Source organism: Somniosus microcephalus, chromosome 28, assembly GCF_052327205.1.
Source record: "Somniosus microcephalus isolate GS21.2 chromosome 28, FLI_Smic_1.0, whole genome shotgun sequence".
In the NCBI taxonomy this organism is placed as follows: domain Eukaryota; kingdom Metazoa; phylum Chordata; class Chondrichthyes; order Squaliformes; family Somniosidae; genus Somniosus; species Somniosus microcephalus.
Genome location: NC_141014.1, coordinates 34,153,196 through 34,178,066, shown reverse-complemented (window position 1 = coordinate 34,178,066; position 24,871 = coordinate 34,153,196). Strand labels below are relative to the sequence as shown.

The window sequence follows — 24,871 nt, the reverse complement described above, 5'->3', positions numbered from 1 at the left end:
GCACTGGGCACCGCTATAATACTGGCACTGGGCACCGCTCTAATACTGGCACTGGGCATCGCTCTAATACTAACACTGGGCATCACTCTAATCCTGGCACTGGGCACCACTCTAATACTGGCACTGGGCACCGCTCTAATACTGGCACTGGGCATCACTCTAATACTGGCACTGGGCACCGCTCTAATACTGCCACTGGGCACCGCCATAAGACTGGCACTGGGCACCGCTCTAATACTGGCACTGGGCCTCGCTCTAATACTGGCACTGGGCACCGCTCTAATACTGGCACTGGGCCTCGCTCTAATACTGGCACTGGGCACCGCTCTACTACTGGCACTGGGCATCGCTCTAATACTGGCACTGGGCATCGCTCTAATACTGGCACTGGGCACCGCTCTAATACTGGCACTGGGCATCACTCTAATACTGGCACTGGGCATCACTCTAATACTGGCACTGGGCATCACTCTAATACTGGCACTGGGCATCACTCTAATACTGGCACTGGGCACCACTCTAATACTGGCACTGGGCATCACTCTAATACTGGCACTGGGCATCACTCTAATACTGGCACTGGGTATCACTCTAATACTGGCACTGGGCACCACAGTAATACTGGCACTGGGCGTCACTCTAATACTGGCACTGGGCACCGCTCTAATACTGGCACTGGGCCTCGCTCTAATACTGGCACTGGGCACCGCTCTAATACTGGCACTGGGCACCACTCTAATACTGGCACTGGGCCTCGCTCTAATACTGGCACTGGGCACCGCTCTAATACTGGCACTGGGCGTCACTCTAATACTGGCACTGGGCCTCGCTCTAATACTGGCACTGGGCACCGCTCTAATATTGGCACTGGGCATCACTCTAATACTGGCACTGGGCATCACTCTAATACTGGCACTGGGTATCACTCTAATACTGGCACTGGGCACCACAGTAATGCTGGCACTGGGCGTCACTCTAATACTGGCACTGGGCACCGCTCTAATACTGGCACTGGGCCTCGCTCTAATACTGGCACTGGGCACCGCTCTAATACTGGCACTGGGCACCACTCTAATACTGGCACTGGGCCTCGCTCTAATACTGGCACTGGGCACCGCTCTAATACTGGCACTGGGCATCACTCTAATACTGGCACTGGGCCTCGCTCTAATACTGGCACTGGGCACCGCTCTAATATTGGCACTGGGCACTGCTCTAATACTGGCACTGGGCACCGCTCTAATACTGGCACTGGGCATCACTCTAATACTGGCACTGGGCATCACTCTAATACTGGCACTGGGCATCACTCTAATACTGGCACTGGGCACCACTCTAATACTGGCACTGGACACCGCTCTAATACTGGCACTGGGCACCACTCTAATACTGGCACTGGGCACCGCTCTAATACTGGCACTGGGGCATCGCTCTAATACTGGCACTGGGCACCGCTCTAATTCTGGCACTGGGCACCACTCTAATACTGGCACTGGGCATCACTCTAATACTGGCACTAGGCACCGCTCTAACACTGGCACTGGGCACCGCTCTAATACTGGCACTGGGCACCGCTCTAATACTGGCACTGGGCACTGCTCTAATACTGGCACTGGGCACTGCTCTAATACTGGCACTGGGCATCGCTCTAATACTGGCACTGGGCACCGCTCTAATACTGGCACTGGGCACCGCTCTAATACTGGCACTGGGCACTGCTCTAATACTGGCACTGGGCACCGCTCTAATACTGGCACTGGGCACCGCTCTAATACTGGCACTGGGCACCGCTCTAATAGTTGCACTGGGCACCACTCTAATACTGGCACTGGGCACCGCTCTAATACTGGCACTGGGCACCACTCTAATACTGGCACTGGGCACCACTCTAATACTGGCACTGGGCACCGCTCTCATACTGGCACTGGGCATCAGTCTAATACTGGCACTGGGCATCGCTCTAATACTGCCACTGGGCACCGCTCTAATACTGGCACTGGGTATCACTCTAATACTGGCACTGGGCATCTCTCTAATACTGGCACTGGGCATCGCTCTAATACTGGCACTGGGCATAACTCTAATACTGGCACTGGGCACCGCTCTAATACTGGCACTGGGCAACGCTCTAATACTGGCACTGGGCACCGCTCTAATAGTGGCACTGGGCACCGCTCTAATACTGGCACTGGGCATCGCTCTAATACTGGCACTGGGCACCGCTCTAATACTGGCACTGGGCATCGCTCTAATACTGGCACTGGGCACCGCTCTAATACTGGCACTGGGCACCGCTCTAATACTGGCACTGGGCACCACTGTAATACTGGCACTGGGCACCACTCTAATACTGGCACTGGGCACTGCTCTAATACTGGCACTGGGCACCACTCTAATACTGGCCCTGGGCATCACTCTAATACTGGCACTGGGCACCGCTCTAATACTGGCACTGGGCACCGCTCTAATACTGGCACTGGGCACCGCTCTAATACTGGCACTGGGCATCGCTCTAATACTGGCACTGGGCACCGCTCTAATACTGGCACTGGGCATCGCTCTAATACTGGCACTGGGCATCACTCTAATACTGGCACTGGGCACCGCTCTAATACTGGCACTGGGCATCACTCTAATACTGGCACTAGGCTTCTCTCGCACAATACTTAGGGTGTTGCCGTTCTCTGGCTCGGGAAGCTTGGCACTGACCAAGTTTTATCCTCTTTCTCTTCCAGCGCCTGTGACTCTTTCTGGGGGTTGGTTCCATCTCGCCCATATCTTTCCCAAAGGGCTTTTCCTCTTGAGGATGTGGCTCAAAGTTTTTTTTTATTTGTTAATGTTATTTATCAGTTTAATGTTTAATTTAATATTTAGTTTGTTTGTCGCTTAGCTGTAATGTTGCGTCTTTTGAATTATATTGCTTACTATTTAAATGATAAAAAAATCTCTCGAGATTACAGCTTTATTTCTGAGACTTTCGCTAATACTTAAACTCTAAGAAATGGCGCCAAAATACAAGTTCGCCAAGGGTGCCATTTCCCCAAAGACCGACCCTGCTTTTACGACCACCGGACGCCACGAAGCGCTTCACAGCCAATGAAGTACCTTTGATGTGTAGTCACTGTTGTAATAAAGGATAGTTCAGTTGTATTTATGTTTATGAGGGATAGAGTGCCATTGTTCACTTTGTATTGAAAACTGTATGTGATCAGTTGTGACATTTAGTACAGTATCTATTCTCTTTATAGTGTGCCTTGGAACAATGTGATCCTGCTTATATTGCTCCTTACCAAGAGTTTTAAAAAACTTTTCTGTTGCTTTATGTACAGAGTTATTGATTTGTACAAGAAATGTTTGGGGAGACAGTATTTTAAGCAATCTTCTGTTGTTCACTTGAGTAGTAAATAATTCAGTCTTATGGTTATAATCACCTTATTTTTTCTAAAAGTGGAGTATAATTTCTTCAGAGTATAACACAATTTACAAGCAGACTTTTGTCAGCAGATTTGAACTTAGGTATGCGCTCATCCTTGTAGGTTTCACTCCTAAAATTTAACACAATAGCTTCTGCGTTTTTTTACACACTGTTCCCTCCTTATTAAACTGAAAATGGCCTTTGCCTTATATGGTAGTCTCCGGTCAATGCACCGTCCTTCAGCCGATTCTTACGCTCACAAGTTTACATTTCTCTATAACATACATACATTAACATCCTTTCGTGTAGGTTGCAGTAGTATGTAGTGGGATGTTTGTACTACTGTAAACAGCCCAAGGCCTTACTTCAATCTTGAACACAGGCTGTTGCAAGGGTGATCTGTAATTCCTTCTCTCTCTCTCGACTGTTGCTAGGCTAAGGTATCTCTCGCTCCGATAGAACTGAATCAGGAGGAAAGTCACAGTTGGAAAAAGTTCCTGTGATCAGATATTAAACCATGCCCCTAGTTGCCCGTGGATGTAAAAGATCCCATGGCATTATTTGAAGAGCAGGGAGACCACCTGGTGCCTTGACCAACATTTGTCCCATTACCAACCCCACCAGACACAGGCACTAATCTTACCTGTTGTTCGTAGAACCTTGCTGTGCACAATGTGGCTGCCGTGTTTGCCTACAAAAACAAAATAGCTTGAAAGAACTTGCATTTATATAGCGCCTTTCACGACCTTAGGAGATCCCAAAGTGCTTCACATAGAAACATAGAAAAATAGGAGTAGGATTCGGCCCTTCGAGCCTGCTCCGCTAGTCAATATGATCATGGCTGATCCTCTATCTCAATACCATATTCCCGCTCTCTCCCCATACCCCTTGATGCCTTTTGTGTCTAGAAATCTATCTATCTCCTTCTTAAATATATTCAGTGACTTGGCCTCCACGGCCTTCTGTGGTAGAGAATTCCACAGGTTCACCTGATCTCAGTCCTAAATGTCCTACCCCGTATCCTGAGACTGTGACCCTTCGTTCTAGACTCCCCCAGCCAGGGGAAGCATTCACAGCCAATGAAGGGCTTTTAAAGTGTGGTCACCGTTAGAAACAAAATCCTAACGGGCTCAGATTGGGAAAAGGGGAAGTGCAACAAGACCTGGGCGTCCTTGTGCACCAGTCGCTGAAGGTAAGCATGCAGGTGCAGCAGGCGGTTAAGAAGGCAAATGGTATGTTGGCCTTCATAGCGAGCGGATTCGAGTACAGGAGCAAGGATGTCTTGCTGCAGTTGTACAGGGCCTTGGTGAGACCACACCTTGAGTATTGTGTGCAGTTTTGGTCGCCTTATCTGAGGAAGGGTGTTCTTGCCATGGAAGGAGTGCAGCGAAGATTCACCAGACTGATACCTGGGATGGCAGGAATGACGTATAAAGAGAGATTGGGTCGATTAGGCTTATATTCGCTGGAGTTTAGAAGAATGAGAGGGGATCTCATTGAAACTTATAAAATTCTAACAGGACTAGACAGACTAGATGCAGGAAGGATGTTCCCGATGGCCGGGGAGTCCAGAACCAGGGGTCACAGTCTAAGGATAAGGGGTAAGATGAGATGAGGAGGAATTTCTTCACCCAGAGAGTGGTAAACCTGTGGAATTCTCTACCACAGAAGGCAGTTGAGGCCAACTTATTAAATATATTCAAGAAGGAGTTGGATATATTTCTTAAGGCTAAAGGGATCAAGGGATATGGGGAGAAAGCAGGGACAGGGTACTGAATTTGGATGATCAGTCATGATCTCCTTAAATGGCGGAACAGGCTCGAGGGGCCGAATGGGCTACTCCTGCTCCTATCTTCTATGTTTATGAAAGCTTTCTCCACAATGAAAGAGAAACAGAGCAAACATTACTGAAGTGCGAACATTGACAGCAAAGTGTGACCCAAAATTGGGACAACAACTTGTGGGCAGGACTCTGCAGAAGATTTTTAAAATAATTATATTGATTATAAACAGCATGGTCCTGGAGGTGGTCACATGATTGGATGTCACGTGATCAGATGTCGCACGATCAAATTTCATTCTTTTTTAAAATTATTCATTCTCAGGGTGTGGGCGTCGCCGACGAGACTGGCATTTATTGCCCATTCCTAGTTTCCACAACTGAGTGACTTACTTGGCCACTTCAGAGAGCAATTAGGAGTCAACGACATTGATGCAAGACTGGAGTTTCTTTTCCTGCCTCAGCTCATCTGCTGCTGAAACCCTCATCCAAGCCTTTGTTACCTCTAGACTTGACTATTCCAACGCACTCCTGGCTGGCCTCCTCCGTTCTACCCTATGTAAACTTGAGCTCATTCAAAACTCCGCTGCCCGTGTCCTAACTTGCACCGAGTTCCGTTCACCCATCACCCGCTATGCTCGCTGACCTACATTGGCTCCCGGTTAAGCAACGCCTCGATTTTAAAATTCTCATCAAATTCCCCTCCCTATCTCTGTAACCTCCTCCAGCTCTACAACCCCCCCCCCTCGAGATCTCTGCGCTCCTCCAATTGTGGCCTCTTGAGCATCCTCAATTTTAGCCGCACCACCATTGATGGCCGTGCTTTCAGCTGCCAAGGCCGTAAGCTCTGGAATTCCCGCCCTAAACCTCTCCACCTGTCTTTCCTCCTTTAAGGCGCACCTTAAATCCTACCTCTGACCAAGCACTCCCTCAGCACTGCATTGAAGTGACAGCTTAGATTTTTTGAGATGAACAGGAAGTTCTCTCAGTGTCCTGGTCAACATTTACCACCGCACCCCTCCCCACCCCGCTCCCCCACAACTAATGTCACCAAAACATAGGTTTTGCTGTGTGTGGGACCTTGCAATGTGTCAATTGGCTGTTGGGTTTGCCTACATAACAACAGTAACTGCACTTCACAAAGCATCTGAAGAGCTTCTGAAAGATGTGCAAAGGCGCAACATAAGTTCTTTCTTTCTAACCATGAGGAACTAGTGATGTTAATACTTACAAAAGCAACTGAGATTTGGATCCGTCTACAATTCTTCAAAATACCTGCTCCAGAGCCACACTGGCCCGGACACCAGGAGACCTCCCTGCTCGTCTCCACGTAGAATCTTTGGTGGCCCCTTGAAGAGAAAGAAGGGGCCTCGGCTATTTTTTTTTATATTGTGTCCAAAAAACGGCACCTCCAACAATGCAGCACTACCTCAGCCGTGGCTCAGTAGGCAGCACCTCTCGCCTCTGAGTCAGAAGGTCGTGGGTTCAAGTCCCCACTCCAGAGACTTGAGCACCAAAATCCAGACTGACACTCCCAGTGTGGTGCTGAGGGAGTGCTGCACTGTCGGAGGTGCCGTCATTCGGATGAGGTGTTAAACCGAGGCCCTGTCTGCTCTCTCAGGTGGACGTAAAAGATTCCACGGCCACTATTTCAAAGAAGAGCGGATGAGTTCTCCCTGGTGTCCTGGCCAATATTTATCCCTCAATCAACATCACTAAAAACTGATTATCTGGTCATTATCACATTGCTGTTTGTGGGAGCTTGCTGTGCGCAAATTGGCTGCTGCGTTTCCTATATTACAACAGTGACTACACTTCAAAAAGTACTTCATTGGCTGTAAAGCGCTTTGAGACGTCCAGTGGTCATGAAAGGCGCTATAGAAATGCAAGTCTGTCTTTCTTTCTCGGTGTCAGCCTAGATTATGGGCCCAAGTGGTGGAATGGGACTTGAACCTCTCACCTTCTGACTCGGGCAGGGCGGGGGAGGGGGAGAAGTGCCCAGCTAGCGTTGTGATATTCTTCTGTTAGGCAAACTATCCAAATGTACGTTATTGTTATTGACTCTGAGGACCTATTGAAGCATGACTCTACAGCTGGTCTTGGCTTGTATGTATTGAGCTGTTGTCATTCAGAATGACAGATCTGGAGAGGCTGCAGAGCCTTGAAGCACATGGTGGGAGAAATTCGGTATCGCCCCGTTTCGGGGGCGCTAACTTTTAAAAGTTGAAACTTAAAAAAAAATTCGGGGGGTTTTGTGCTCCAGGAAGGAGCCAAATCAAGCACTTCACTTCCTTCCTGGAGCGCAACGGGCAGCAGGCGGGATGGCGGGTGAGCAGCGCTGCCGCGTTGGAAGGCTCCTTCCCTCCCTTAAAGGGAAGGGCCGTCGCTGCCGGGGAAATCTTACCCGGTCCCCAACGGCAGCCGCGATCAGGCCCAATCAGCCTGATGCACTGCAGTAGAGTGCCGGGCTGATCGATGGCTGGCGAAGATAAATGAAAGCAAAAAGAGAAAGAGCCTTTCAGATTTTTTTTTTTTTTACTTACCTCGGCCACCTCGTCTTTAATTATCGCCACCGCCCCCCCGAAGCGCCCGGCCTCCCGATCAACGCCTCCTGCAGCTGCCGGTGTTTTCGCTTGGCGCTGCTGCAGGGGGCGGAACCGAGGTCGGGGGTCCGCGGCGCAACCGGGGCGATGCGGCCCGGCAATGGCGTCACGATCTCCGGGCGCAGGAGACCGGGGCGCAACGCCTTACCGCCGCCGCGAAGCTCCCGCCGAATACAGCAGCAGTCCATCTTCTCGCCGCGCTCGGTTGGTAAGCGCTTAGCGCCCCGTTATCGCCCACCCGGAGGCGATAACGAGATGCGCCAAGGAGGCCAATTTCGAGGCCGTTGTATTTAACAGAGGAGCAGCCAGTGTCACTGGTCTCTGGCAGTTGCCAAGCCACAACCAGCTTATAATGTTGTGTTCATTTATAAGGGAAGTGTCTGCTTTGGCATTGAGTCAGGAGATCGTGGGTTCAAGCCTCACTCCAGACACTTGAGCACATATATAATTATAGAGTGCCTTTCACAACCTCCCAAAGCACTTCACAGCCACTTTTTGAAGTGTAGTCACTGTTGTAATGTAGGAAACGCAGCAGCCTATTTGCGCACAGCAAGCTCCCACAAACAGCAGTGAGATAATGACCAGATAATCTGTTTTAGTGATGTTGATTGAGGGATAAATATTGGCCCCGGACACTGGGGAAAACTCCCCTTGCTTTTCTTCGAAATAGTGTCGCGGGATCTTTTACGTCCACCTGAGAGAGCAGAGAGTCTAACATCTCATCCGAAAGACGGCACCTCCGACAGTGCAGCACTCCCTCAGCACTGCCACTGGGAGTGTCAGCCTAGATTTTTGTGCTCAAGTCTCTGGAGCGGGGACTCGACCCCACGACCACCTGACTCCAGAGGCCAGAGTGCCGCCCGTTGAGCCGCAGCTGACGCTGACCAGCAGTCTGTAAAGCAACGTCCAGAGTAATCGTACAATACCGCTGGAACAGCTTTAGCGCATTCGGAAACACAGCCGCAGGATCGTCCCGTCTGGCAGCAGAAGCAAAGGCCCACAAGCACCGCGAGTTATGAGCCGCCATCACGGGAGTTTTGGGAGATTGGCGCGTTCTTTTTTCGGAGAGGTGCACGCGACTTGTCAAAAAGCACTCACAAAAGGCTGAAAAGAGCACTGACCGGAAGATTGACGCATCACCAGCATTACCCAATAGTGACAGTGGACGCAGTAGAACCAGGAAGCGGAGTGACTGCTGCCAACGACCGGAAGCTGTGCAGAAGGGTACGGTGCATTAATCTGGAAGCCCCAGCGATGTTTCTGCTTTTCTTTTTAACGAGCCCCGCTCCCGTAACGGACCGGAAGCGCGCTCGCGCAGAAGGCTTCCGCGCAGCTTCCAGTTCGTTAGCAGCAGTCCCGCGTCCAATGAGGAAAGGGTCAAGCATCTTGAGCGGGGCCTTTTTTTGGTCGGGAATGTGACATGACCAGCCTTTGCCAAATGTAATCCAACCAAAGTCCTGGAACAACCAAGGAGCAGGGCCACTGACTGACAGAATTTACAGCACCGAAACAGGCCATTCGGCCCAACTGGTCCATGTCGGTGTTTATGCTCCACACCAGCCTCCTCCAAACCCATACTTCATCTCACCCCATCAGCATATCCTTCTATTCCCTTCTCCCTCATGTGCTTATCCAGCTTCCCCTTAAATGTATCTATACTATTCACCTCAACCACTCCCTGTAGTAGCGAGTTCCACACTCTCACCACTCTCTGGGTAAAGAAGTTTCTCCTGAATTCCCCATTGGATTTATTAGTGACTATCTTATATTGATGGCCCCTAGTTCTGGTCTCGCCCACAAGTGGAAACATCTTCTCTACGTCTACCCTATTGAACCCTTTCATAATCTTACAGACCTTGATCAGGTCACCCCTCAGCCTTCTCTTTTCCAGAGAAAAGAGCCCCAGCCTGTTCAGTCTTTCATAAGAACATAAGAAATAGGAGCAGGAATAGGCCACTTGGCCCCTCGAGCCTGCTCCGCCATTCAATAAGATCACGGCTGATCTTGGGCTCAAAGCCACTTCCCTGCCCGCTCTCCATAACCCTTCACTCCCTTAGCTTGCAAAAATCTGTCTATCTCCACCTTAAATGTATTTAATGACCCAGCCTCCACGGCTCTCTGGGGCAGAGAATTCCACAGATTTACGACCCTCTGAGAGAAGAAATTCTTCCTCATCTCAGTTCTAAAAGGGCGACCCTTTATTCTGAAACTATGTCCCCGAGTTCTAGATTTCCCCACGAGGGGAAACATCCTCTCCGCATCTACCTTGTCGAGCCCCCTCAGTATCTTACATGTTTCAATAAGATCACCTCTCATTCTTCTAAACTCCAATGAGTATAGGCCCAACCTGCTCAACCTTTCTTCATAAGTCAACCCCCTCATTTCTGGAATTAACCTAGTGAATCGTCTCTGAACTGCCTCCAATGCAAGTATATCCTTCCTTAAATAAGGAGACCAAAACTGTACACAGTACTCCAGGTGTGGTCTCACCAATACCCTGTACAGTTGTAGCAGGACTTTCCTGCTTTTATACTCCAACCCCCTTGCCTTTTTGATTACTTGCTGCACCTGCATGCTAACTTTTTGTGTTTCGTGCACAAGGACCCTCAATTTGTAATCTCTCTCCATTTAAATAATAATTTGCTTTTTTATTTTTCCTGCCAAAGTAGATAACCTCGCACTTTCCCACATTATACTCCATCTGCCAAATGTTTGCCCACTCACTTAGCCTGTCTATATCCCTTTGCAGATTCTTTGAGTCCTCTGCACAACTTGCTTTCCCACCCATCTTTGTGTCATCCGCAAACTTGGCTACATTACACTCGGTCGCTTTATCCAAGTCATTAATGTAGATTGTAAATAGTTGGGGCCCCAGCACCGATCCCTGTGGCACCCCACTAGTTACTGTTTGCCAATTGGAAAATTACCCATTTATCCCGACTCTCTGCTTTCTGTTAGTTAGCCAATTCTCCATCCATGCTAATATATTACCCCCAACTCCGTGAGCTCTTATCTTATGCAGTAACCTTTTATGTGGCACCTTATTGAATGCCTTCTGGAAATCCAAATACACCACATCCACTGGCTCACCCTTATCCACCCTGCTTGTTACATCCTCAAAGAACTCCAGCAAATTTGTTAAACATGATTTTCCTTTCATAAAACCATGCTGACTCTGCTTGACTGCATTATGATTTTCCAAATGCCCTGCTACTGCTTCCTTAATGAAGGACTCCAGCATTTTCCCAACGATAGATGTTAGGCTAACTGGTCTATAGTTTCCTGCTTTCTGTCTCCCTCCTTTCTTAAATAGGGGTGTTACATTTGTGGTTTTCCAATCCGCTGGGACGTCTCCAGGGAATTTTGGTATATTGCAACCAATGCATCCACTATCTCTGTAGCCATTTCTTTTAAGACCCTGGGATGCAGGCCATCTGGTCCAGGGGACTTGTCGTCTTTTAGTCCCATTATTTTACCAAGTACTATTTCCTTAGTGATAGTTGACGTAAGAAAACTACTAGGCACTTGGTCTAAGCGTTAAACAAAGCTTTAATCAACTGTTTTACAACATGGAGGTCTAGTTGTGTCCTTCACTAGTTCCTGTTAAGAATGTCCTGCGCAAGCTGGGCCCGTGCCCGAGTATTTATACTCTCCCTGGACAGCGCCACCAGCAGGCCGCCCAGTATTACTTCATAAGTCATTTCCACATGAATAACAAGATTCATGTCAATAGTGATTGTCTTTAGTTCCCCCATCCCCGTGGCCCCTTGATTGTCCATTATTGGGATGTTGTTAGTGTCTTCTACCGTAAAGACAGATACAAAATGTGATAATAATAATAACTTCCGGGAAGTTATGTGCACACCACTTCCTGTGAACTCTGAACTGTGAACTCTGTGCATACATCACTTCCTGTGCATACGTCACTTCCTGTGTTTGGACTAGTATAAATACTGAACTGCTCAGTATGGTAAAAGGGCTTCACCTAGAGGCATGGTGAAGACCGCTCTTGTATATAGTTTAATTATAAGTTGCTTAAAGCTTACTTTAAAGTTCCTTGATGTGTGAGACTCTTTTGTTACATCACAAAATATTTGTTCAGAATCTCTGCCATTTCCCCATTCCTAATTCCCCAGTCTCATCCTCTAAGGGACCAACATTTACTTTAGCTACTCTCTTCCTTTCCTGATAGGTAAAACCTCTCAGTTCTGGTATCATCCTTGTAAATCGTTTTTGCACCTTCTCCTGTCTGTGTCCTTTTTGTACTAAGGAGACCAGAACTGTGCGCAGCACTCCAAGTGTTGTCGAGTTCATTTTTATCCAGAATTTTGCTTTGGGGATTGAATTCCCAGATTCCAGCCATTTCTGCAGGGAAACTGTTTATCTTGGTTGGGTTGAGGAGTGACTCCGGTTCAGGCCCCAAGACCAGGCTGCAGGGTCACGTTAACATGACAAACCCAACGTCGCATGCTGTGTTGCCATGACGACAGATGGTTTTAACAGCAAGACTTTAGGTGGAGACGGGAATCCTTCAGCTTGCTTAGTTAAGACTTAAATATTATTATTACAACAAAGTCTCCAGCTCTTTAGGGGTGTATTTCAAGAACAAATCCTTTTCTTCAAAATGTTAAAAAAGAAATAAAACATTTCTCTTCTGAACTAGGCCCAGGCTTCTGTTTCTCATTAACAAAAAATGATCATTTTTCACCTCAGGTTCTCTGCTATTAAGTGCGCGCACGTCGTCCACTAAAAGAATTAGCCATTACTTGAAAACATTGTGGAATTCAGTATTTATAAAGAAGAAACGTATATAAAAAAAATTACCGCCCTTTCCCCTCCCTCCCTCGAACACTCCACTGAATTGCAACCCCGAAATCCAAAGCCGCCTTTTCCATTGTAATGCTAAAAACAAATGCTCCAATAGCGTTATGGTTTTAGTGTATTTAATGCTGCATTGATAGGGTAGGCACTGTTCTAATGGGAGGAGAGTAACACAAAGGGGCTTTTACATTGCTGCGCTACTATTAGGAGGCTGACACCATGCCAGTGGGAAGACTGCGAGAGAGCATCACGTGCAGACATGTCAATCTTTACCAGCTGACAGAAATTGGGCTGCTCAGGTTCCAGAAGATTCTGAAACCGTGCGCACTCACACGGACGGCGCTGGGCTGCAATCCGGCGCGGCGCTGCGGGCCAGTGGCACCCCGGGTTACCTCGGCTTGTTCGGTGCAGGTAATAAGAACATAAGAAGTAGGAGCAGGAGTAGGCCATACGGCCCCTCCGTCCTGCTCTGCCATTCAATAGGATCATGGCTGATCCGAACCTAGACTCACGTCCACTTCCCTGCCTGCTCCCCGTAACCCCTAATTCCCTTATCTGCTAGGAAACTGTCTCTCTCCGTTTTAAATTTATTTAATGTTGCGGCTTCCACAGCTCTCTGAGGTAGCAAATTCCATAGATTTACTACCCTCTGAGTGAAGAAGTTTCTCCTCATCTCAGTTTTGAAAGGGCAGCCCCTTATTCTAAGATTATGCCCCCTAGTTCTAGTCTCACCCATCAGTGGAAACATCCTCACCGCATCCACCCGGTCAAGCCCCCTCACAATCTTATATGTTTCGATAAGATCGCCTCTCATTCTTCTGAATTCCAATGAGTAGAGGCCCAACCTACTCAACCTTTCCTCATAAGTCAACCCCCTCATCTCCGGAATCAACCGAGTGAACCTCCTCTGAACTGCCTCGAGAGCAAGTATATCCTTTCTTAAATATGGAAACCAAAACTGTACGCAGCATTCCAGGTGTGGCCTCACCAATACCCTGTATAACTGAAGCAAGACTTCCCTGTTTTTATACTCCATCCCCCTTGCAATAAAAGCCAAGATTCCATTGGCCTTCCTGATCACCTGCTGTACCTGCATACTAACCTTCCGTGTTTCATGCACCAGGACCCCAGATCCCTTTGTACTGTAGCACTTTGCAGTGTCTTTCCATTTAGATAATAACTTGCTCTTTGACTTTTTCTGCCAAAGTGCATAACCTCACACTTTCCAACATTATATTCCATCTGCCAAATTTCTGCCCACTCACTTAGCCTGTCTATGTCCTTTTGCAGGTTTTTTATGTCCTCCTCACTCACTGCTTTCCCTCCCATCTTTGTATCGTCGGCAAACTTGGATACGTTGCACTTGGTCCCCTCCTCCAAATCGTTAATATAGATTGTAAAGAGTTGTGAGGTTGCTCTGTGCGACTTGCAAGACTGTGTCACTGTGTCGGCCGTGGCTCAGTGGGTAGCACTCGCTCCTCTGAGTCAGAAGGTAGTGGGCACAGAAATCCGGGCTGACACTCCAGGTGCTAGTGCTGAGTCAGCGCTGCGCTGTCGGAGGTGCCGCCTTTCGGATGAGACGTTAAACCGAGGCCCCGTCTGCCCTCACAAGTGGACGTAAAAGATCCCGCGGCATTATTTCGAAGAAGAGCAGGGGGGAGTTCTCCCCGGTGTCCTGGGCCAATATATATGCCTCAATCATCTATCACTAAAAGCAGATGATCTGGTCATTATCACATTGCTGTTTGTGGGAGCTTACTGTGCGCAAATTGGCTGCCGCGTTTCCCTACATTACAACAGTGACTACACTTCAAAAGTACTTCATTGGCTGTAAAGCGCTTTGGGACGTCCGGTGGTCGTGAAAGGCGCTATAGAAATTCAAGTCTTTCTATAGAAAACACGGGTAGGAACTGCACCTGAGGGCAATGTTAAATGGATGGAAATGGAGAGGAAATTCAGGGGGCTGCAAAGAATATATAGCTCCATAAATGCGCAGCCTATGAGATGGCTCCAGGCCTGCCCCTTTAAGTGTTGCAGCTCTGTGAGATCAAAACAGACAGAAAAAAAATCTTGTACATTTGGGAAAAGTGTAAGCACTTTTAACACAATCACTTACTTCATGTCAACACAGGGACATGAGGTATGTTTAGATAATAAACTGATTAATGTTTAATAACTATTGTGCGGCTGTGACTATATGCCTGTGAAATGCAATACTGTAATATTTAAATCATTTGTAGTTTTTTCATGTTCAGTTGTTTCCTTGTACAGTCCCCACTCAAACCTTCATCGGTGCCACTTGGCTTACTGCTGAGTCAGAAGGTTGTGGGTTTAAGTCCCCACTCCAGAGACTTGAGCACACAATCCAAACTGACACTCCCAGTGCAGTGCTGAGGGAGTGCTGCACTGTCGGAGGTGCCATCTTTCGAATGAGATGTTAGACAGAGGCTCCGCCTGCCCTCTCAGATGGACGTAAAAGATCCCGTGGCCACTATTTCGAAGAAGAGCAGGGGGGTTTCTCCCAGTGACCTGACCAGCATTTATCCCTCAATCAACATCACCAAAACAGATTATCTGGTCATTATCACATTGCTGTTTGTGGGAGCTTGCTGTGCGCAAATTGGCTGCTGTGTTTCCTACATTACAACAGTGACTACACTTCAAAAGTACTTCATTGGCTGACAAGCCCTTTAGGATTTCCCAAGTGTGTGAAAGGCTCTTTACAGGTGCAAGTTTGATCCCTTTTTATATGTTGGTCCTCTTAACGATTGTGCAGGAATCACTGTCCTGGAAGAGTATTAAAGAAAGACAGACTTGCATTTCTATAGCGCCTTTCACCACCTCAGGACGTCCCAAAGCGCTTTACAGCCAATGAAGCACTTTTTAACGTGTGGTCGCTGTTGTAATGTAGGAAAAGTCACAGCCAATTTGCGCACAGCAAGCTCCCACAAACAGCAATGTGATAATGACCAAATAAACTGTTTTGGTGATGTTGGTTGAGGGATAAATATTGGCCCCAGGACACTGAGGAGAACTCCCCTGCTCTTCTTCGAAATAGTGGCCGCGGGATCTTTTACCTCCACCCGAGAGGGCAGACGGGGGCCTCAGTTTAACATCTCATTCGAAAGACGGCACCTCCGATAGTGCGGCACTCCCTCAGCACTAGGGAGTGTCAACCTAGATTTTTGTGCTCAAGTTCCATGGAGTGGGACTTGAACCCACAACCTTCTGACTCAGAGACGAGGATGCTACCCACAGAGCCACGGTTGACACACACATTGTAAAAGAAATGTTGGCACTGAGACACATAGAGGCTGTACAGTACCAGATGGGAGTGAGTCGTTCCCTTTCACCCTGTGTGTACTGTACAGGTACAGGAGCCGACACTGAGACACACATGGGCCATACAGTACCAGACAGGAGTGAATCATTCCCTTTTACCCTGTGTGTACTGTACATGTATAGGAGCCGACACTGAGACACACATGGGCCATACAGTACCAGACAGGAGTGAATCATTCCCTTTTACCCTGTGTGTACTGTACATGTATAGGAGCCGACACTGAGACACACATGGGCCATACAGTACCAGACAGGAGTGAATCATTCTCTTTTACCCTGTGTGTACTGTACATGTACAGGAGCCGACACTGAGACACACACGGGCCATACAGTACCAGACAGGAGTGAATCGTTCTCTTTTACCCTGTGTGTACTGTACATGTACAGGAGCCGACACTGAGACACACACGGGCCGTACAGTACCAGACAGGAGTGAATCGTTCCCTTTTACCCTGTGTGTACTGTACATGTACAGGAGCCGACACTGAGACACACACGGGCCATACAGTACCAGACAGGAGTGAATCGTTCCCTTTTACCCTGTGTACTGTACAGGTACAGGAGCCGACACTGAGACACACACGGGCCGTACAGTACCAGACAGGAGTGAATCGTTCCCTTTTACCCTGTGTGTACTGTACAGGTACAGGAGCCGACACTGAGACACACACGGGCCGTACAGTACCAGACAGGAGTGAATCGTTCCCTTTTACCCTGTGTGTACTGTACAGGTACAGGAGCCGACACTGAGACACACACGGGCCGTACAGTACCAGACAGGAGTGAATCGTTCCCTTTTACCCTGTGTGTACTGTACAGGTACAGGAGCCGACACTGAGACACACACGGGCCGTACAGTACCAGACAGGAGTGAATCGTTCCCTTTTACCCAGTGCGTACTGTACAGGTACAGGAGCCGACACTGAGACACACACGGGCCGTACAGTCCCAGACAAGAGTGAATCGTTCCCTTTTACCTGTGTGTAGTGTACAGGTACAGGAGCTGACACTGAGACACACACGGGCCGTACAGTCCCAGACAAGAGTGAATCGTTCCCTTTTACCTGTGTGTACTGTACAGGTACAGGAGCTGACACTGAGACACACACGGGCCATACAATCCCAGACAAGAGTGAATCGTTCCCTTTTACCTGTGTGTAGTGTACAGGTACAGGAGCTGACACTGAGACACACACGGGCCGTACAGTCCCAGACAAGAGTGAATCGTTCCCTTTTACCCTGTGTGTACTGTACAGGTACAGGAGCCGACACTGAGACACACACGGGCCATACAGTCCCAGACAAGAGTGAATCGTTCCCTTTTACCCTGTGTGTACTGTACAGGTACAGGAGCTGACACTGAGACACACACGGGCCATACAGTCCCAGATGGGAGTTGCCTGCTGACACTTAGGCTTGCACAGGCTGGATGGGAGCTTAGGTCAGGTGTTGGACACAAGCTGAGTTTCCGGTAATCAGAGTCGAAGGTGCCTGGGGTGAAGCTCTCTGTGGTACTATAGCGATGGTGAAGTTGGCTCCCACTGTGCTAGCACAGTTAGATTCCTATTTATATCATTGATGCTTTCACCTCTTCATATATTTGGGTTAATGCAGCAATTTATAGCTTCTCATCCCAGTTTCAAATTATCTTTACTGGTTGAGCGCACAAAAAGGAATCAAATAAGACTTTCTTAATGGAATAAGAGGAAATGTGTTCCTTCGCTTGTTAAGAGGAGTTTGTCTACGCTGATGTTTTATTTATCACGCAGTTTATTGATTCCAGTAATTTTTTTGCAGGCTACATATAGCGAGGAGAACTTTGAATAAAACATGAAGTTGACTGGTACAGTATAATCAGGATAGTGCAGGGGGAGCACAGTCAGAGAATCGTAGAATGGTTACAGCACAGAAGGAGGCCATTCGGCCCGTCGAGCCCGTGCCGGCTCTCTGCAAGAGCACTTCAGCTAGTCCCACTCCCCCGCCCTTTCCCCATAGCCCTGCAAATTTCTTTCCTTCAGGTGCTTATCCAATTCTCTTTTGAAAGCCGCGATTGAGTCTGCCTCCGTCACACTCTCAGGACGTGCGTTCCAGATCCTCACCACTCGCTGCGTAAAAAAGTTTTTTCTTACGTCGCCTTTGGTTCTTTTGCCAATCACCTTAAATCTGTGTCCTTTGGTTCTCGGCCCTTCCGCCAATGGGAACAGTTTCTCTCCAACTACTCTGTCCCGACCTCTCATGATTTTGAACACCTCTATCAAAATCTCCTTTCAATCTTGTCTGCTCCAAGGAGAACAACCCCAGCTTCTCCAGTCTATCCATGTAACTGAAGTCCCTCATTCCTGGAATCATTCTCGTAAATCTTTTCTGCACCCTCTCTAAGGCCTTCACATCCTTCCTAAAGTACGGTGCCCAGAATTGGACACAGTACTCCAGTTGGGGCCGAACCAGTGTTTTATACAAGTTCATCATAATTTCCACACTTTTGTACTCTATACCTCTATTCATGAAGCCCAGGATCCCGAAAGCCTTTTTAACTGCTTTCTCAACCTGCCCTGCCACCTTCAATGATTTGTGCACACATACCCCCAGGTCTCTCTGTTCATGCACCCCCTTCAGGATTGTACCATTTAGTTTATATTTCCTCTCCTCATTCTTTCTACCAAAATGCATCACTTCACACTTTTCTGCATTAAATTTCATCTGCCACGTGTCCGCCCATTTCACCAGCCTGTCTATGTCTTCCTGAAGTATATCAGTCTCTTCCTCACTGTTCACTATACTTCCAAGTTTTGTGTCATCTGCAAATTTTGAAACTGTGCCCTGTACACCCACATTCAAGTCATTAATATATATCAAGAAAAGCAGTGGTCCTAGAACCGACTCCTGGGGAACACCACAGTATACCTTCCTCCAGTCTGAAAAACAACTGTTCACCAATACAGGTAGACTACCCTTTATCCGAATTTCCGAAAACCGAAACCCTCTAAAAACCGAAGGTTTTTTCGTTCAGCGTAAGTCGTGCGCACGACATGACCAGAGTGGCGCACGACTTACGCTGAGCAGGGCAGAGGGTCGCTGAGTTCCCTCCTGGGTAGGAGATTGCAGGCCGAGCCAACCCAACAATACAGCGGCCCGTCCGATAGCTGCAGCGGCCTGTCCGATATTCTTTTCTCCCCCCCGACTCCCCGCCGACCCCCCCACCCTTTCGGATAAGGGATAGTGTATCCTTTATCCGCACTTCCGAAAACCGAAATCCTCTGAAAACCGAAAGTGTTTTCGTTCAGCGTAAGTCGTGCGCACGACCCCGACCCCTGCCGACCCCCACCCCTGACCCCCCGCCGACCCCCACCCCGACCCCCACCCCCGACCCCCCCGCCGACCCCCACCGACCCCCACCCCCGACGACCCCGACCCCCACCCCCGACAAATTTCCCAGTCTTATAAAATACCTTCCGAAATCCGAAATTTTCCGAAAACCGAAACACGGCTGGTCCCGAGGTTTTCGGATAAAGGATAGTCTACCTGTACTCTGTTTCCTGTCACTTAGCCAATTCCGTATCCAAGCTGCCACTGTCCCTTTTATTCCATGGGCTTCAAGTTTGCTGACAAGCCTATTGTGTGTCACTTTGTCGAATGCCTTTTGGGAATCCATGTACACCACTTCAACCACATTGCCCTCATCAACCCTCTCTGTTACCTCATCAAAAACCTCGATCAAGTTAGTTAAACACGATTTGCCTTTAACAAATCCGTGCTGGCTTTCCTTAATTAATCCACACTTGTCCAAGTGACTCTTAATTTTGTCCCTGATTACTGTTTCTAAAAGCTTCCCCACTACCGAGGTTGAACTGACTGGCCTGTAGTTGCTCTTTACATCATTTTTTGAACAATGGTGTAACATTCGCAATTCTCCAGTCCTCTGGCACCACCCCCGTATCTATGGAGGATTGGAATATTCTGGCCAGTACCTCCGCGATTTCCCTCCTCAATTCCCTCAGCATCCTAGGATGCATCCCATCCGCTCCTGGTGACTTATGTACTTTAAGTACAGCCAGTCTTTCTAATACCTCCTCTTTATCAATTTTTATTCTAGCAAGTATCTCCACTACTTCCTTCATTACTATGTCTATGGAAGCATTTTCTTCCTTGGTGAAGACAGATGCAAAGTACTCATTTAGTACCTCAGCCATACCCTCTGCCTCCATGCGTAGGACTCCTTTTTGGTCCCTAATCGGCCCCACACCTCCTCTTACTATCCTTTTACTATTTATATGCCGATAGAAGATTTTTGGATTACCTTTTATGTTGGCTGCCATTCTTTTCTCATGCCCTCTCTTTGCCCCTCTTATTTTCTTTTTCACTTCTCCTCTGACCTTTCTGTATATAGCCTGATTCTCAGATGTATTTGCAATCTGACATCTGTCATACACACTCTTTTTCTGCTTCATCATATTCTCTATCTGTTTCGTCATCCAGTGAGCTCTGACTTTAGTTGCCCTGCCTTTCTCCCTTGTGGGAATGTACCTCGACTGTACCCGAACTATTTCCTCTTTAAAGGCAGCCCATTGTTCCACTACAGTTTTGCCTGCCAATCTTTGATTCCAGTTTACCCAGGCCAAATCTGTTCTCATCCCACTGAAATTGGCCTTCCCCCCCCAGTTAAACATTTTTACTCTAGATTGCCCCCTGTCCTTTTCCATTGCTAATCCAAACCGTATGATATTATGATCACTGTTCCCTAAATGTTCACCTACTGACACTTGCTCCACTTGACCTACCTCATTCCCTAGAACCAGATCCAGCAATGCCTCCTCCCTCGTCGGGCTGGAAACATACTGTTCAAGAAAGTTCTCCTGAACACACTTCAGAAAATCTTCCCCTTCTCTGCCCTTAATATTATGATCCCAGTCTGTATTAGGATAGTTGAGGTCCCCCATTATTACTACTCTATAGTTCTTGCACCTTCCTGTAATATTTCTGCAAATTTGCTCCTCCATATCTTTATCACTATTTGGTGGTCTATAGAATACACCCAGTAGTGTAATGGCACCTCTATTATTTCTTAACTCTAGCCATATAGATTCTGTCCTTGACCACTCCAGGACATCCTCCCTCTCCAGCACTGTAATATTCTCCTTAATCAATACTGCCACACCACCTCCTATCTTTCCTGAACACCTTATAACCAGGAATATTTAATACCCAATCCTGCCCTTTTTTGAGCCAGGTCACAGTTATTGCCACAACATCATATTCCCATGTGGCTATTTGTGCCTGCAGCTCACTTACTTTGTTGACTATGCTTCGTGCGTTCACATACGTACACTGTAAACCCATCTTAGACCATCCTGTATTCTCTCTTAGTTGGACCCCACCTAATACCTTACTATTTCTTACTCTAGTGCTCTCTGCCTCTCCCAATCCTTTGAGCATTTTATTTCCCCTTTCTAGTGTTACATCCTGCTGCCCAGTGTTAGAACAGCGAGAGTACTTTAGCCACAGATCCTTTTAAACTCCTGTGTACATTTGATGCGTCTCTACTGATGGTGAGGTGGGGTCAAAGTGTCTGTCAGTGCAGATGGGGGGGGGGGGGTCGGAAGGTCCATTATTGGAGGGGGGGTGGATCGGAAGGTCCATTGTTGGAAGAGGGGTGGGTCGGAGAGTCCATGGGGGGGGGGGTAGTGTTGGAGTGTCCATTGTCGGTGGAAGGGGTTGGGTCGGAGAGTCCATTACTGGTGGAGGGGGTGGGTCGGAGAGTCCATTACTGGTGGAGGGGGTGTTGCAGAGTCCATTGTTGGTGGAAGGGGTGGGTCAGAAGGTCCATTATTGGAGGAGGGGGGGGTGGGTGGGTTGGTTGGAGAGTCCATTGTTGGAGGAGGGGGGTGGGTCGGAGAGTCCATTACTGGTGGAGGGGGTGGTTGGAGAGTCCATTGTTGGAGGGGGGTGGGTCAGAGTGTTTATCGAGGAAGTTGGGTTGGGTTTGTGTGTCCATTGTTGGAGGAGGGGGTGGGTCAGAAGGCCCATTATTGGAGGGAGGGTGGGTCGAAGAGTCCATTGTTGGAGGAGGGGTGGGTCGGAGAGTCCATTACTGGCGAAGGGGGTGGGTCGGAGAGTCCATTGGTGGAGGAGGGGTTGGGTTGGAGAGTCCATTATTGGAGGAGGGGGGTGGGTCGGAGAGTCCATTGGTGGAAGAGGGGGTGGGTCAGAGAGTCCATTACTGGCAGAGGGAGTGGGTCGGAGAGTCCATTATTGGAGGAGGAGGTGGGTCGGAGAGTCCATTGTTGGAGGAGGGGTGGGTCGGAGAGTCCATTGTTGGAGGAGGGGTGGGTCGGAGAGTCCATTATTGGTGGAGGGGGTGGGTCGGAAGGCCCATTGTTGGAGGGGGGGTCAGAGAGTCCATTATTGGAGGAGGGGGTGGGTCAGAGAGTCCATTACTGGCGGAGGGAGTGGGTCAGAGAGTCTATTGTTGGAGGAGGGGTGGGTTGGAGAGTCCATTGTTGAAGGAGGGGGTGGGTCGGAAAGCCCATTATTGGTGGAGGGGGTGGGTTGGAGAGTCTGTTGGAGGGGGTGGGTCGGAGAGTCCATTGGTGGAGGAGGGGGGGGTGGGTCAGAGAGTCCATTGTTGGAGGAGGGGTGGGTCGGAGATCCCATTGTTGGAGTAGGGGGTGGGTCGGAGAGTCCATTGGTGGAGGAGGGGTGGGTCGGAGAGTCCATTATTGGAGGTGGGGGGGGGGGTCGGAGAGTCCATTATTGGAGGAGGGGTGGGTCGGAGAGTCCATTGTTGGACGAGGGGTGGGTCGGAGTGTTTATCGAGGAGGTAGGGTTGAGTTTGTGTGTCCATTGGTGGAGGAAGGATATGGCTGAATTGCCTGTGGCTGTGCAATGTGCTGCACTATTCTATGAAAAGAAGAGAATGTAGCCGAGAAAAAAAAAAATTCTGGAGGAAGCGGGTGAGCGTGAAGGGAACAGACTAGAGGGAGAAAAAAAACCTCTTGTGACTTATCCATTCATGGACAAAAGCCAAGATCCCCTCCCTCAGCTCTCGTCTCCAGCTCCCTGATTTCTAATTAGATTCTGTCAAACATTAAAGTCCTCCAATTATGTGAAGGAGTCAGTCAGGCTTGGCCTAGTTTCAGTCAGATGACTTTTCTCTTCTGTGGTGCACGAGCAGTGAGGATGCCAGTGAGCTGCACGCTGCCAAATACCTCGAAGTAACGAAACAAATCTTCTACACTGTCGATCCCGAGTGTGTGCATGCGCGCGCGTGTGTAGGAACAAGAGAAAAAAATAAGGGAACAAAACTGGAGCGACTTAGAGGGCCGAAATAAACGGGACATGTCTTTAAAATGCGAAAAGGATTCGACCGGGTAGAAACTATTTCTTCTGGTGTGGGGGGGGGGGGGGGGGCGGGGAAATTAAGAATGAGGGGACATTGGAGCAACTGAGTAAAACCGGCAAGCCCATTTTCACAAAAAGGTTGGTAGAAATCGGGAACTCTCTCCCCTAAAAGGCTGGGGGGACAGTTGGAGCTTTCAGGACTGGGGATCGATAAGATTTTTTTCCCGTTGGGTGAGAGAATCGCGGGCTATGGAGCTAAGGTGGGACAATGGAGATAGGGGTGCAGATCGGCCGTGATCCAGCTGAACGGCGGTGCAGGCTCGAGGGGCTGAACGGGCCCCCTCCCGTGAATAGGGGGCGGCGCATTTTCACCCTGCTTGTAAGAAAGGGGGAGGAATGAATTTCCTTTCTCTCAAACCCCCCCCCACATGCGCACACATGTACACTCATATCTGTGCTGTGAAAGATAAAAGGGGTGTATGTTGTTTTAATGTGCTGGAGCTTTCGAAAGCAGTGCTGGATGAACTCTGTGTGTGTGTGTGATTGGAGTGGATGGTGAAATTGTTCTATATTTAGTGTGCAAGAGAAGGTGGAAAACAAAAATCTTAGCACCTTGTTTGGTGACTTGCTGAGGCAACAGTATGGCCAGAGAAGGCAAGCATCTTTTATTCTCCTCAATCAATATAGAAGATATTTCTGCACTTGTGTGTTTTTTGCCTCTCACACAGACACACACACAGGTCCAGGGTGTTCTGTGTTGGAAGGATGTGCGTATGGGAGCTCATTAATAAAAGGCTATAGTTAGCATCTCCTCTCTCTCTCTCTCTGCAGCTCTCTGTGATGCAGCGCCTGCCTGGTGTCCACAGGCGCCGCTGAACAATGCCTCAGAGCCCGGTTTCCAGCGAGGATGAGCGGCGGAGCGTCTCCGAGTATCCGGGGGAGTCCGAAAGCGACAGCTCCGGGGACGAGACCATGCGAGGAGGCAACACCGTCACCACCATCACCGCCACCCCGGCCCCGGCGCCGAAACCCAAAGACCGGAGCATCGACACCGACTTCACCATGATGGTCTTTCGCATTGGCATCCCGGACCTGCAACAGACGGTAAGGCAGCCTCTCATTTGGGGGGGGGGGGCGTCAGGGCAATTCGACCGGGTGAGGAGCACAGGCTGGGGGTGTGTGTGGGTGGGGGTGTGTGTGGGGCTTGACATTGTAGATTGGAAGTGTGCATGCCATTCTGAGCATCAGTATTGCAGGCTTGCAGTTTCCAGCCTCTGCAAGCCCAGTGTCCCCAGAGCTGCAATTAAGCTGGAAAGTTCAAGCGATTCAGCATCCAAGTTCTTTCCACTCTCTCTCTCTCTCTCTCATTCACAAAGGCAAGGAACGCCACTGCCTCAGGAAGGAAGGAGCTTCAAGCCCTGGTTCGGTGGCTCGCACTCTCTCTCTCTCTCTCTCTCTCGTGCGCCTCTGGGTCAGAAGGTTGTGGGCATCAAGACCCACTCCAGGGACTTGAGCACAATAATCCAGGCTGACCCTCCCGGCGCGGTGCTGAGGGAGCGCCGCACTGTCAGA

General features: G+C 48.8%; 1 protein-coding gene across 1 annotated transcript in view; it reads left to right on the top strand.

The window, feature by feature from the left end:
* Positions 1–23,975: 23,975 nt before the first annotated feature.
* The window catches only part of LOC147099528 (SH3 and multiple ankyrin repeat domains protein 2-like), a 177,446-nt gene continuing 176,550 nt past the window's right edge, over positions 23,976–24,871 (top strand). Inside the window, exon 1 of the mRNA XM_085969758.1 lies at positions 23,976–24,403. Within this exon, the coding sequence (XP_085825884.1) occupies positions 24,179–24,403 (225 nt within the window). The 5' untranslated portion in view covers positions 23,976–24,178. The remainder of the gene's footprint in view (positions 24,404–24,871) is intronic.